General features: G+C 39.9%; 1 protein-coding gene across 1 annotated transcript in view; it reads left to right on the forward strand.

The window, feature by feature from the left end:
* Positions 1–15,106, forward strand: part of znf462 (zinc finger protein 462) — a 56,119-nt gene that overhangs the window by 36,267 nt on the left and 4,746 nt on the right. The window contains exons 6-12 of the mRNA XM_073478085.1: positions 1,786–1,904; positions 4,299–4,496; positions 8,364–8,619; positions 8,739–8,878; positions 10,472–10,695; positions 13,009–13,336; positions 13,789–13,927. Of these exons, the coding sequence (XP_073334186.1) occupies positions 1,786–1,904; positions 4,299–4,496; positions 8,364–8,619; positions 8,739–8,878; positions 10,472–10,695; positions 13,009–13,336; positions 13,789–13,927 (1,404 nt within the window). The remainder of the gene's footprint in view (positions 1–1,785; positions 1,905–4,298; positions 4,497–8,363; positions 8,620–8,738; positions 8,879–10,471; positions 10,696–13,008; positions 13,337–13,788; positions 13,928–15,106) is intronic.

Below are 15,106 nucleotides of genomic sequence, written 5' to 3' on the forward strand. Positions count from 1 at the left end.
TGTCCTCCTCAGCTGAGCTGTAACGTTAGCTAGCTTAGTTAGCTTAGTGAGCCAGCCTCTCGTGCATGAGTAGATGCACTGCGGGGTGATACAGAAGGAAAATACATAAAAACTGCTCACAACAAGGATTGGATGTGGATTATCTTGAGTAACCAGGTCATGATTTCTGGATGTTTTGTTGTTGTTGTTGTTGTTGTTGCTTTAAGTACCACAAACCAATCTACTTCCATCATATTAGAGAGACATGTCTATCATCTCACCAAAACATTGTAGGTGGATAAATAACACTGCAGGCAAGAGGAAAAATGCATATTTTTGATTTTGGGTTGAACTGTCCCTTTAAAATTAAAAGAAAGTCCCCTGTTACTGGTAGTATCAGCAAGTGTGGTTTAATACTACAGCAGACACTCACTCAGCAGCTGAAGAAGAACAGAAGAGCAACTGGTGGATCTTTTTACAATACAGCCGAGCAAAGTGACCTTGTTTTTATAAAAGAAGTAACTGATTTAATCTCCGTTCACAGCGTCAGTTGCCTGTTTGGCTGCTCCTTCTTGTTCCAATACTCCCCTTCAATCAAAAATGATCTGCTGACAATTTAATTCACATTATCATAAACAGTAGTCCAGCCCTGATGACAACCAAATTTGCGTTTCCTTTGTTTGCTTCACAATAAAAGCCATGTCATGGTTTGGCAGGTGAGTGCTTTTATTGTGAAGCAGCGTCAGTAGGAAATGTTTGGTTTGCATTAGCAGTGACTCAACACATTACCTGTGAATCCCTCATGTGTGAAGGTGATTTGAATACAGTTGCGGGAATGGCGGACCGCGCCACAAACAATGGAAACTTGAGGAATTCTTCCAACTGGAAGTAGTTGATGAAACAGGATATGATCTTGTTATAATCTTAAAGATTATAACTTTCAAGGCTAATCTCTGTTTCTGACAACTTTACTTACACTTCTTGAAGTGTAAGAAAAAAGTTTGTTTGCCATTAATGAAAAGCTACGCATCAATAATGTCATTTGTCTCAGTGACAGATCAGTATACCCCCTCCCTTACAGTATGTAGCTTCTATACCTTACCAGTCTTACACCAGCTGTTCTGCAAATCTACTGGATGTTAAAGTCATTTTGTACACAGCACAATTTTACACCTCGCTCTGTTTACCCTACCAGAAGCCCTTTGAATCCTCAATCTTCTCTTAAGATTTCCTGCCTCCTAGGAGAGTAAGACAAACATTACAGCGAGACAGACATTTTGGTAGTGTGATTTGTTTTATCCATCACAGAGACACGGAGCGAGGGGGAGAGGGAGAGAGTCCTCATCTCCTCTGAGCTCCCAGGTGTAATCCCTCTGTACTGTATGTGCCCTGACCCAGAAAGAAGCCGCATTCCCATGCCACCTAGGAGGCTGGCATTAAAAACACAGCCACCGTCCCCACAGGCACTCACGCACTCATTCCCGCCAGGGGATTGTGGGTAGATGAGTTCACCCCACGGCTCCTCTTTCTGTAGTCATTGGAAATGTGCGGCGGCTGTTGTTTGTGAGGTAAACAGAATCGAGCGCTTTAGATGCTGCTGAAAAACCCCGCTGTTGAAATCATCAGAGGGGATGCTGTAGAGTAGATCTCTCTCTATTTCTTCCCTCCACTCTATTCTTGTCACTTTATCTGCTATCCTTTTGTCCTCAATTCATCTGTTTTTTTTGTACATCTTTTATCCTCTTATCTCATATCCACCCTCCTTGTTTTTTCTATCTTTTTTAATATGTTCTGTCTCATCGCCAGTCTGGACAGACATGTGCAGTCTCACCACGGACACCACAAGCCCTTCAAGTGCAAACTCTGCCCCTTTAAATCTGCCTATGTGAGTCGCTTGAAGAGCCACCTGCATAAGGCACACACAGGTAAAAACTCACACACACACACACACATTAAATCACATCTTTCAGCTGTATCCATGACTAACAACGTGTTCCTGGGCCAGGATAGCAGCCTCCTGTTTATCATCTTCCACATAACGACACTGGGCTTGACTTAGCTGATCCAGCACAATGCAACCTGTGGATCAGCTGTAGGACCAGCGTTGCTATTCACTGTGTATTTACCTAATTATGCATCCAAAACAATCATTTTAGGATTAAAATTTTAGCACAAATAGCTTAAAACCCTCAGCATGCCACGAAGGTGTTGTTTTTAAGCGAGCCAGATGGCAGACAAAGGCACAGACATTCAAGCAAATGCAACCTGAGCGATCAATACATAGATAGAGCAGAAGAAAGAATCAGACTGGCAAACGAGAAAGACCAATTTTCAAAAGGCGTTGAGTGCTCTCAACTGTCTGATTGTAGAGAACGAGAACCAGCTCTAAGAGTCAACAAATGTTAGCGAGCATTAATACAAACCACTTTTAAGTATTGAGTGATTTTGTACATTTTGTGAACACTGTGAGCTTTAAATGTCATCATTGTGACTCAGTTCCTTACCTTATGTGTCCTTGCTTCAACTCTAACAAGATAAAGATACTTTGGATTGATCGTCTCATGACAAACAGGTTCCTGCTAGAAACATTTCAAACAGGACATTGTTTCCTTGTTAAACTGCTTCTCGGGAAAAATATGTAACACTCAGAGCAGATTTGATTTTAACGGCGCCACTCCTCAGGATTTCATCAGGTTGTTTACAGGAATCAGAAAATCAGAAGTACTTTATTGATCGCCGAGGGGAAATTGGTACATTACTGTTACTACAGTTCCTTCTAGAATAGAAAGATCACAGTATAGAGAGATATGAATAATGAAGACAATACGAAATAAGTAAAAATAAAATAGTTGGCAGTAGTTAGCAGTATAAATGAATGCTCCATAAATGCTACAAACAACAGTAATGTATTGCACATGATGTGGGAAACACTGTTAAGCAAATGTATACAACAAGTAGTTCTGACCAAGCGATCTGATTGGTCAACTAGACATTTCGTACGTGACCAAATCAGCATGACAGCACACCGAGCGCATGCTGAGTTTGCTACTATCTTAAAGACACACATGAAGTTACTTAGTTACAACATGATTATAGGCGGTTTTGTGCTTATGTGTGTAGTTTTTATTCATCTTGGGAATAAAACACTAACGTTGGCTGAGGTTGACTAGGAATCGTTACTAAGGGTCTGCCTACTTGCTGGAGTGGCGAACGAGAGGTTGGGAGGATTACTTAAAAGTGTAAATGTATTACCTGTTAAAAAATGTGGTCAGGAGCCTAATCCAAGTATTACAGTCTCTTTACATGTAATCTGTTACTCCCCAAGCCTGTGGACGAGGCTACATTATATAGGAGTCTACTGACGCAACTGATGGTTTTCCAGTTATTAGTCAGACCCCATCTATTTTCAGGGAAACTGAGATTTAGACTAAACTGAGATCTTTTTGGAGAAATAATTGCCTCACAATATGAATACATTTTAAAACATCTTTTACTTTGTTGGTAATCATTGTGTAATCACAATATTACACTCGCGGGCGAGCTTAACTGTCATTATTGGCACTTCAGTGATGCTTAAAGCACACCCTCTCGTGTAATATTGCTTAAATATTCAACACCTACAGGAAGCAAGATGCTATAAACCCCCCCGTGGGTACATTATACCTCTGCCAGAGTGTTTGCCAACACACAGTAGCAAAACCAGATTCAGTATAGCCCCATAAATGGCTCACCAACCAGCACAAAACATTTATCATTTCCATGTGGAGATGCTGAAATCAGACCTCATTGGCTGACTTCGGCAGTCTGATCCAATCAGGTGCCATTTTTATTGAAAAACAACAAGAAACAGTGAGACTAGCTAATGAGCTACATGCTAATTATGCATTAAAGCTCCTAAATAACTCTTTGCCTGCCCTTCAGACTCTCCTCGTTTTTGTAGAATAAATTCAACATCAACTTTGTAACTTCCTCATTGCTGACAAGAAAAAGTGTATATTGAGGAACTGGAATCCAACTTAATATGTAAGATCATGTTTATGCGTGACACCTCAAGTCTTTTCCATTTGAATTTTAATGGACCTTTAATAAACGTCGCAGCTGAACATCTTTTCTATCAGATTTATGCTAATTATTCCAACGGGAGCACTAAGTGAGCACAAGATGACATATTCCAGATTGCCTCAGAGGGGAATAGCTTTGTTTGGATGTGTTTATCATCGCTGTGTTTTTATGTAAAGAATCTTCTTCTTCTTCCACAGATCCTCATCTAATACAGCCTTTAATACAAGTTGTTGACTGATGTGGTTCTTGATTTCCAGGTGAGCAGCACATGTACAAGTGCTTGTCGTGCCCCTTCTCCTCCATGACCATCAGCCAGCTGAAGGAGCACTCTCTGAGAGACCACGGTGAAGCACTAACCCTCCCAAAACTCCGGGCTGCGACCCAGGCTGCTCACGCCGCCCTCAGGCCCTCCCGGCTGGCCGGTAACACAGAGCAGACTCCCTTGGCCCCAGATGGTAATAATGTCATTTTAATAAAGATATATAAGATCACATGATAAGCTCGTCGAGACATATTTGGAAAGTTTCAATCGAACATTAAAACAGAATCTACTCTGGTACATTTTCTTAAAAAAAAAAAAAGGCCCAATGCATGCTATCTGTTATGTTTGTATTTTCAGACTAAAACCAACAATTATTTTCATTAGTGATTCATTTTATTGATATCATTAAGATAATCTTTCTTTAGTCGGTCTATAAAATATGAGAAAATTGTGACAAATGCTCATTTTAATGTTTCCAGAGCCGAGCAGATGTACTCATATATCTTTTTTAATTGGACCAACTGTCCAAATCCCAAAGAAATTCACTTAACTATCATTATAAGACAATGGAAAGCATCAAATCCTCACATTAAAAAAACATAAAACCATCTAATGTTCTGCCTTTCTGCTAGAAAAATGACAATTATTCTGAAAAATCCATTATCAAAATCACTGTCAGTTTTCCTGTAATTAACTAATACATTAATCAGATCAGCTCTAGCAAATATATAATTCTTTGTTCTCTTGAAAACAAAAAAAGTAGCATAATAAATGTTATAGAATAATACTTAATGATCGCTTCCACACATTAAGGTATTTAGGCATAGAAACAGGTCTAATGTGTGTCTGACATGGCTTTTGCAGAAAAAACGCAAAAGAAAACCCACATTAAAATCCTCAAAATGACACCCACTGCTTCTCCCACATTCCAGGATACATGAATAAATCTAGAATATATAGCAGGCCTGCCTCCTAAAATCTGCAGTAGTCAAGGGTGTTGATCGGCTCCAGCTGCGGTCAGCTGACACCAGGGTGGACATGCTAATTTAGTTAATGGAGGCTGAACTTGCCAATTGAGCCAACCAGTGGTCTGTTTGAAACACAAACCACTGTGTAAACCAGGGGATGGATCTTTGTCGGCTTCGTTATAAGGATATATTTATGTATGGTGTATGAGTTTGACAGAGAGACTGAAGTAAAAGATAATAAAAAGTTACCGCTGTTACATGTCAGTGGCTTCCATGTCAGTACACGAGCCTGGCCAGCTGCCTGGACGCTACCGTGCTTGAGCAACTCTCAATAAAAGAAGTGAGATATCTCACTCCTTAGCAACTTTTATCGTTAGCTCCGGGGAAAAACGATGTGTCTAAGCAAGAATTTGTATTGATTAAGACCTTTTAAAATACGTTTTAATGTGTTCTGGATGTTGTCTGATGAGGTGTATTGCACATTGCACAGGTATCTGCACACAGATCCATCTAGTGTATATAGCATTGTATTTTATTCTGTTCTACTTTATCTATTTATTGGAGTATATTTTTATTTTATTCTGTTTTATCTGTCTATCTTATCTTATCTTATCTTATCGTCTCGAGTTAAACATCTATTATTAGTGGGTCTACTCGCTTTAAAAACCTGCATATTCACGCTATTTTTGGTGTAAAGGTGGTGCTGGTGTCAAAACCTTCACACACATCATTCTACAGTGTGAAGCTCAAACATTCATCTGTAGGAACAAGAAGAAAAACACATTTTTGACTGGAGAGGGAGCTATTTCATTTGCATTTTAGACTTCAAAGGCAACATTTCGACTAAAAAAAATACATTTTTTTGTGGGTCTTTTCATCCAGGGTGGTTTTATAACATGAACATATGGAAAATCAACCGTTAGTGTCCTCAAGTCTGTGCCATCGTCTTTGAGAAAGGGTTATGTGCCTGGATTGAATAAATTATATGAGAATTTAGGAGTTTGACTGTTGCGTTCGACAGTCTTGGCTACAGAACATTTTCTACCAAAGAGGCGCCTTCACTGTAGGTACAGTAGGTGCAGCAGCTCGCTCCTTGATGTGCTGCCGTGTTGTAGGTGTTTTAGTGGCTGTGCAGCCGCAGCTCTAGCTCGCAGACTGTTCTTGGCAGCAGCTGTCACCTTGCTGCTGGAGCTGTGGAATCTTCCCTGGAGCTGAAGCAGGGCAGCATTCCTCAATGCACCAACCACCACTGTCAGCTGTGCCTTAGCAAGACAAGTGAAGCATTGAGAAAGAGCAGAGCTGACATATTGAATGTCTCTCTGCTGTGCCAAACGAGCTACCTTCAGATGAATGTCTAAAATTCTGATGTTCGCGGCGGAACAGAGGGTTTGTTCTTGAAAGATTAACACTTGATTGGCTGTGATGTTTATTCTGATTTATTGGGAAATGGTTTAAATGTATAGCTGCAGCTTTAAAGCAGTTACACCTGCACAAATCTACGAATATCACACCTTGGAGCTCCAACCACATCCTCACTTATTTACGCTGCTTTAAAGTCATTCTTGAGATATTTCAAGGCATTCTCCTCCCATCTTCTCCACCTCCCATTTATGCCATGTAATAGACAGTTTTTGACCGCTAATCCATTCAAGAAGACGCATCACCATCTTATGACAGCATTTGCTCTCCGTCTGATATCTCATCTCCATACATCTGAACAATGCAGAGAGGATATTAAAAGCATGAATCAACTGTGGCATTGTTTGATTCATATGAATTCCTCTGCCTCCTCTGCAAAAGTGAGAAATTGGATCTCAAGCATTTTATAAAGTTAAAGTTTAAAAGTTTTTTTTTCCTTCTTTCTTCCATGCTTTCTCATACTGCGAGTGCTGAATGAAGCATTTTTCACATGGATAGATATTCTATTAGTGTCACTGTGGTTTATTTATTGATGTGTTGGAGGCTCAAAGTAGGACGAGAAGATGAGCTTGCTCACTGATATTATAGGCTCTTGAGAAAGGGAATGAGGAGGGAAAGAGGTAGGGGACAAATGATGACAGTCACTGTTAAACATAGAGGGGGGGTTGGTAGTCTTGTCTCTTTTCAAGAGAAAAGGATCGACTGCTGTGTGCCGATTGCCTTTCATTAAATATTCTTTATGTTTACAGCATATATGCACTTTTTTTAACTCATCAGGCATCTCCTAAAGAGAATAGTTGAGGCAGATGAATCCACTTGGAGAGGATAAATAAAGTAGGTTATACTCCCTCCTGCTGTGCAAAGATTTGCATTGGAATAACATCAGTCTCAGATGTACAGTGACTCTGGGTTGAAAACTGGTCCAGATCCTCTTGAAACTAGCAGAAAAGATACAAAGATAATGTTTTCTCGTTATATCCTCCATAAAATCCATACTTTTCTCAAGAATAGATGTGTACAGAGACAATTTACTTGAGTAAAAGTACCGATACAACAATGTAAAACTACTTTGCTGCAAAATCTGACAGAGAGTTTATCAGTCACACGCATTTAAAGGTCCCATATTTTAGAAAGTGAGATTTCCACTTCTTTATTGATTATACAGCAGATCCAGGTGCTGTATAAATGCTGTGAAAGTATCAAAATGCTCAATCCACAGAGAAATGCACAGTGCCCATATTTACAAACGGTGTCTGTAAACGAACCGTCAGGACTTCCTTACGGTTGTGATGTCACAACTACACAGTCAAGGCTCGAAAACTTAAGTGCGTAAAATACACACCAAACTCTTAACTCATCAGTTTTCTAAATGGAGTTCTGAATGAAATCTCTCCGATATCAAAGTTATCTGCTGACCGTCACACTGCTACGTCGCCAGTAAAGTTCAGTTTGACTCTGAACAACAACAGCAAAAAAATGCCAACAGTGTTGCCGTAAAAATGTGCCTGCTCAGACCTGCGAGAGCTGACCAATCAGAACAAAGCCAAACACCACTCGTTTTATCTTTGAAATTGTTGTAAAAGACGTTCCAGTCTCACTTGAATCCACCTAATATGTAAAAAAATATATATAATTAACAGCAAGTTTTTCTCGATTTCTTTGCCCCTCTTTAGACCCATCGTACCTGGAGCCAGCGGACGTTCGTCAGCAACTTAGTCATTACCAGCTGGCCTCCCGCAGTCAAATGTCTTCCAGCTCAACACCTGGTGGATCAACAGTGGCTGACAATCGACCAGACGGCGTCCTCACTTGCGAGTTCTGCGAGTTCAGCTCTGGGTACATGCAGAGCCTGCGTCGGCACTACAGGGACCGCCACGGTGGCAAGAAGCTCTTCAAGTGCAAAGACTGTTCCTTTTTCACCTGCTACAAGTAAGGAGCGACAGAGAGAAAGAGGAAAATGTTATGTATGTATGATATATGTTGTTTATGTGAGTATAGATGGATCAACAGTTCAATGATCCATCTGTCTGTGTGTGAATCCACCTCAGGAATACCTTCACCATGCATGTGGACGCCGGTCACAACAACAACATACCTGACGACCTACCTAAAGATCTGCGCTGCCCTCTCTGCCTCTATCACACCAAACACAAGAGCAATATGATTGACCACATTGTCCTGCACAGAGGTGGGGAAACTTTACTTCTAAAGGAACAGTTCAGCTTTTTGCTTTTCTGACCAAATGTATTAGTGTAAATATTGGATTTTATTAGGCAGTGATGGTGCTTTGCAGCCATGTTAGCATCAGTTTGTTGACACTTCCTGTATTTCTTTTCACCAAGAGGGAGCTACTGTTGCTTTAAGAGTTAATTTATTAATTAAGGGTCGGAGGCAGATGTAAACAGTCACTCAGCTGCTCACTCAAACTTTCCTGTAAAATCACAATTTGTAATTTTTACACCTTGATTTTTGTGCGGATTAAATAAACGAGATATGACATGTGAATTGGCAGGGTTGGATAGTAACAGGTAACAGATATTAGTATTAGTATATAACAGTATTAGTAGCCTACATTACATTTCCAGTAATGTGTACTTAGAATGGCACTCAGTACAGTACAAACCTCCACAAAGGCCCAACAGTCCCCTTTAATTCAATCAAGCCTAATTCAACATCAAATAAAAAATCCAGACTTTTGTTAGGATCTTCATCAAATTGTAGTCACTCATAGATACCAACCACTGAAATGATTCCTTTTCATCAAGATTCATGAGAAATTAATGAAAATGTCAAAAAAAACCACGCTATCATGCAATGTTAAAGAAAGTCAGAAAAAATTCCTGGATCCGTCCCTTTATCCAGATCCACACCAACACTTAATGTAGTCTTTTCTGAGCTGAGACACATCCTCCAACCAAGTTTTGTGGAAATCCATTCAGTAGTTTTTGGGTAATGTCCTCGGCGAAGGTAATTAGATTATAGTCACATTGTCAAGGATAACATGATGACATTTGTGATAAAGTCTTTAAAGTATAACACTTCGATAAAACCTTGTTTTCATGGTAACCAAAACTCTTATTAACTCTTGAAAAGCACTTCTGATATACAAAGTTAGCAGCAAAAAAACTTTTGAGCTGTAGAGGTGCTGGTAAGCAGACTTTTTTACATTCTTACAGAGACAGGCTAGCAGTTTCCCCCTGTTTTCAGTCTTTATGCTAAGCTAAGCTAACTGCCTCTTGGCTCACATTTACCACACAGACACGAGAGAGGCATCGATCTTCTCATCAACTCGCATTTTAGTTTATTTCTCAAAATGTCAAACTTAACTGACATGCTATCACTGTCAAGTGGAAACCTCATAACTCGAGTTATGAACATGTTTTGTGACAAACCGAGCTCCTGACACCTTTGACCTGCACCCTGTATTACATGATAAGAAATGTAAACATAATTTTAAAAAGTAAACAAAAGTCATATTAAATGTATACAAGCAGGGTTATTTCTTTATTGAATAATTAAGATGTTGCTTACAGTGTAATCCAAAACATGCACAGAGAGAAGGAACTGATGTGATAAGTCGATTGCACTCTTCTGCGGGCTTTTGGGTAGTTTTTATACGAGACTATCACGAGTTATGTAGAGGAAGTGTTTTTGTTGAAAGTTAGAAGCTACAAAACTGTGATTACCTTTTACTGTTGACAAATATCATGTTATATTTTGCCTACGCCTTTCCTCTCCTCAACCTAATAATCCTCTCACCTCTCTCCTCTTCCTCCTCCAGAGGAGCGCGTGGGTCCGCTCGAGGTCAGCCGCTCCAAGCTGTCGCGACACCTTCAGGGCCTCGTGTTCCGATGCCACAAATGCACGTTCACATGCTCCAGCGACCAGGCCTTGCAGCTGCACCTGCAGAAGCACGCTGAGATCAAACCCTACCAGTGCCAGCTCTGTTATTATGACAGCAGTCGGCGGAGCCAGCTGGAGGAGCATCTCCGCCTTGAGCACAAGGTCAGTAAAAATCCACGTATGATGCACATAAAGTTGGGAGTAAACTACATTTAAATTGACAGACATCATGTAAAAGTAGCAAGAATCTGGCCATGGCTGGCCCTCATTTGGCAGATGAGATTGTAGGTCTCATTTAAAGTGGTTTATTATTAGAACAGTTTATAATGAACTTGCTTTAATGGCTGTAACATGAGGTGTTTACAGCTTATGCACTCTATAATTTCAAACTGTTCAATTAATTCTACTATATGGCTTTATGGCAGGTGATCATAAGGCCAGTCTATATTCCAGCAATATCAAGTTGTTATGCCAGCAACTCCTAAATCAAACTTGTCCTCAGTAATCAGTGGCTGAATTGTAAAAAAAGAAAAAAATCAAATATCCTGAAATGATTTGAATCCCAGATACCTGAAGCTTTAAAAAGAACTGATGCAGTTCTTGATCTTTTAAAATCATTAAAGGTTTTTTTTTAACTTTAAAAAAGACTTGAATAAGTTAATAATGTTGGCTTTACAAGTAGAATAATGATAGAAACAGGGATAATAAGTACAAGGACAGTAAGAGGAAAAGCGCTTGTTTGATGTAATACATGTTTCAGACAAAACAAAACAAGCATCATAATAACAATTAGTGTCAATCATAATTTTTAAGAGTATGGTATTATTACACCTCTATCGCATTAAGATAATCATTTGGAAGAGAAGTGTTGCTAATTAAGATGTCATGTAGATCAGGGTCACAGTTACTACAAAGTTACTGCACATCAGACAGGTGCGCCAGATCAAAAAAATCGAAACGCAGAATTTTTATATTTACAATATAAATGAGGTAATAATATAACATAACTGAATAAACAAGCTTTTCTTGGAGGAAAACAAGGTCCCGAGAACACTTTTTGAAGCTAGAAAGGTGGCAGGGTCCGCCAAATATAAACTATAGTTTATTTAGTTTGTTTAGGCATTAAAAAATCCTTCATTGAACAACTGATTAAAATAAAAATTTTGTGTCCAAAGGTCAAAGGTCAAGGTCACTGTGACTTCACAAAACACATTTTTGGCCATAACTCAAGAATTAAAACGATAATTACATTACAATCAAATGCCAAATGGGATAAAATGATGAAGTTGTGACATTTGATAACCAAAAGGTCAGAGGTTAAATGCACTGTGACATCATAACATTCTGTTAAAAATGTTGCCCATTATTCAACGCGATAGCTCTGAAACAACAACTATACTAACTCTAGTATGGTATTTGTATCTATTTGATCTGATAATGTGTGCCTGCGCAGATTATCTTTTGACATTTATAAATTATTCTCATTTGTAGCTAGAATGGCTCATTTTGGGATTTTGTTTTTAAATAGAAGAGCTCATTAACCTTAATTTGTTTGGATACTGAGAGGTGCTGCTGATATCCTCTGACTGGTGAGTTTTGTCCCTGGCTATGTTTACACAAATGGTAGCAATGCTGTTTTTCCATATGAATATTTTTAATTATAAATAAAATGAGTACATGTGACTTCATGTGTCGCCGAACGTCATAAAAGGTCCAGAAAGGACAATGCGCAAATATTTCTCATACCGGATGAATTTTATTTCGGAGCAGGTGTTTTCACTGCTCTGAAGCATGTCTGCAGGGAGTATACGAGGAGGGAATTGCTCACAAAGAGTGATGTAATTTATGACAAGATACATAACCATGTGAGTGTCTGATATTGTCATCACAATCTGCCATCATCTTTGTTAAAATACTTCTCTCTCAGATCACTTTTCACTGACTAATGATCTCATGCTGTCTTGTACAGTACACAGATATATTTCTTAGTTTTCAAAAGACATGGGGGAAGTCAGTTGTTGTACTTCGAGCTAATATAAATTTAAATCAGCCTCAAAACATAGATTGTGCTAAAAGACGGGCTTCTGCTAAAACATTTGCTCAGTTTTACTGCAGGTTGAATATCTCGTATCAGCAGGGTGTGGATTTGTGTTGAACCAAGATCAGAAACACCAGTTTTACTGTCTCAAACCAGTCGTAAAATCTGCATCAGAAAGGGTCCGGAATTTATAATTGTGTGGTTAATATTAAATATAAAAACGCAGATAACAAGAACAGTCTGCCTAAAATTCATGTAATAACTTTTTAGTGGCATTTCACTATATAAAAAAGAGGAATAAAGACAGAAACACACATAAAATTTAACGCTATATGCAAATAAACTTCAACAAACCACAGCAGAAAAGAAAAGAGAATTTCTGAGATAAATCCAGTCACTCAATACCAAACTGACTAAAACCTCCTGTTTCCGACCAGGTTATCCGCAACTTTGAGCTGATGGGCCGGGTCAACCTGGACCAGCTGGAGATGATAAAGGGACAGGAGAGCAGCGCAGAAGAGGAGGACGAAGAGAGGGAAATGATGGCAATGGAGATGGAGATGGTTGGAGGTGGAAACGTAGCTGCTGCAGAGGTGGAGGAGGAGTACGACGACGATGACAGAATGGTGATGATGGAGAACCTGGTGCGGCAACAGAGGGAGATGGATGATGAAGAGATGGAGGACAACATCAAAGAGGAAGAGGAGGAGGAGGAGGAGGAAGAGGAAATCAAGGAGGTGGAGGAAGAGAGGCCTGCCCTACAAGGTAAATACAGATGAAATTATACAGATGTTTGTCACTCTGCATATTTATTTTCTATAGCTATAAATGTGCTTCTGCTGAAAAGTCATTTTCTGTCTTTCTGTTCAAAATGTGTGAAAATCTCCTGTGTCCTTTTAAGCCAAATCAATGGGTCCATCAGTGAGATGTAGACTGCTGTGTAATGAGTATTGTGTTTTAGTTGTTCTTCGTGAGAACTGTTTGTCCTCCAAAATAGCCAAAATCTCAATGTAATTCTGAATTGATTTTCTCATTTCATTCTTCTAGCTTATAATAAACGGAGTCACTTTACTGATATTGGTTGCTCACTGAAGGAGAAAGTAGATTTCATACCAGAATATTACTGAAGATCACGTTGAGAATCTTCACATTTATGTGTGGCATATTGATTTCCTGCAAATAAAGCAATAAATATTTCCATGAACTCTATTTCCCAGAGGTCCTTGCGTCTCCCACCAGCAGCACCAACAGCAGCTCTGTGCCGAGCGGTGTCGAGAAACGTATCCCCTGTGAGTTCTGTGGCCGCTGCTTCACCAACAGCCTCGAGTGGGAACGACATGTCCTGCGACATGGCATGTAGGTTATTTTTCAAATTTCTTGTCTTCTTCTTCTTCTTCTTCACTCTCTCCTTGTGTGTGAGCCTCCTCAACCCCTCTCTCTGGTCTTTGTGCAAACGACAGACGATAGATGTCAGGGTGACACAAGGTGAGGAAAGTATCTCTCTCAGTGCTGCGCTACAAGGAACATTTTTAGCCACGTTAGTCTTGCAGCGTGGCTCTATAGATAGTTGAATGGATAGCCATGAAATCCAGTACACACATTCACGCTGTGAAGCAGGCTGGTAAAGTTGAATGCTAAGCCGTACTCTTCGGCAGGAAGGAAGCGATGGCAAGATTTGGCCAGCTAGGAGCAGGGAAAGGTGAACAAGACCACACTATGTACTGCAAGGCTTATAAGGAAGTAGGAACAGGTGCGCAGGTGGGCGAGGGAAAGGCAGTTGATTTGAATGGCGTGAACAAAGGGTTTACTGCAGGGCAGGAGGGAGTGGTAGGAGAGTTTATGGATGGCAGAGGCAGAGAGCAGTTAGTAGGTGTGGTACAAGCATCAGGCTGACGCTGTGACACTTGGTCCACAGGGGATGAATCAGATCAACAGTAGGAGAGTGCAGAACCAGCAGAACCTGTTGGTAAATCAACCTCTCACCCAAGCCAGTTGAAAGAGCAAAAACATCTTTTCCATCAAGAAAAAGTCTTCAGTGCCTTTATTTGCTATCTTTCAATGAAATATACCCTCCAGTTCTCATGTAACTGATGCTATTGCAGCTACACTAGCCTCTTGAGGAGCCGCCATTGTCTTTTCAAACGGACAGTGGCTTCTCTTGCTGGGCACCACACCTAAACCACAGCCATAGCTGCCAATAGTACCTCAAAGGATGCTGATTGGGTCAACCATCATGTGACCTCACAAGGTAATCTTGTGCTTCCATGGCGTTAAGGTTAATATTAGTGTCATGAAATTTGGTTCAGACATTCATGTTCCTCAGAGGATGAACTATAATCCTTTATTCATGACCAGATAACCAGATAACTGCAAAACCAGTGGTGGATTCAGGCTGTTTGAGGGGCAGAGGCAAAAAAATGAGTCATACAGTAGTGATATATTTATAGTAAAGAAACGTCACTTCACCACGTTTTTCCCCAGAGGGCACTATCATGGGGGATGATACTACCATCTGCCTCAGCTGTACTAATTGGC

This window comes from Pagrus major, chromosome 12, assembly GCF_040436345.1.
Source record: "Pagrus major chromosome 12, Pma_NU_1.0".
NCBI classification, from domain to species: domain Eukaryota; kingdom Metazoa; phylum Chordata; class Actinopteri; order Spariformes; family Sparidae; genus Pagrus; species Pagrus major.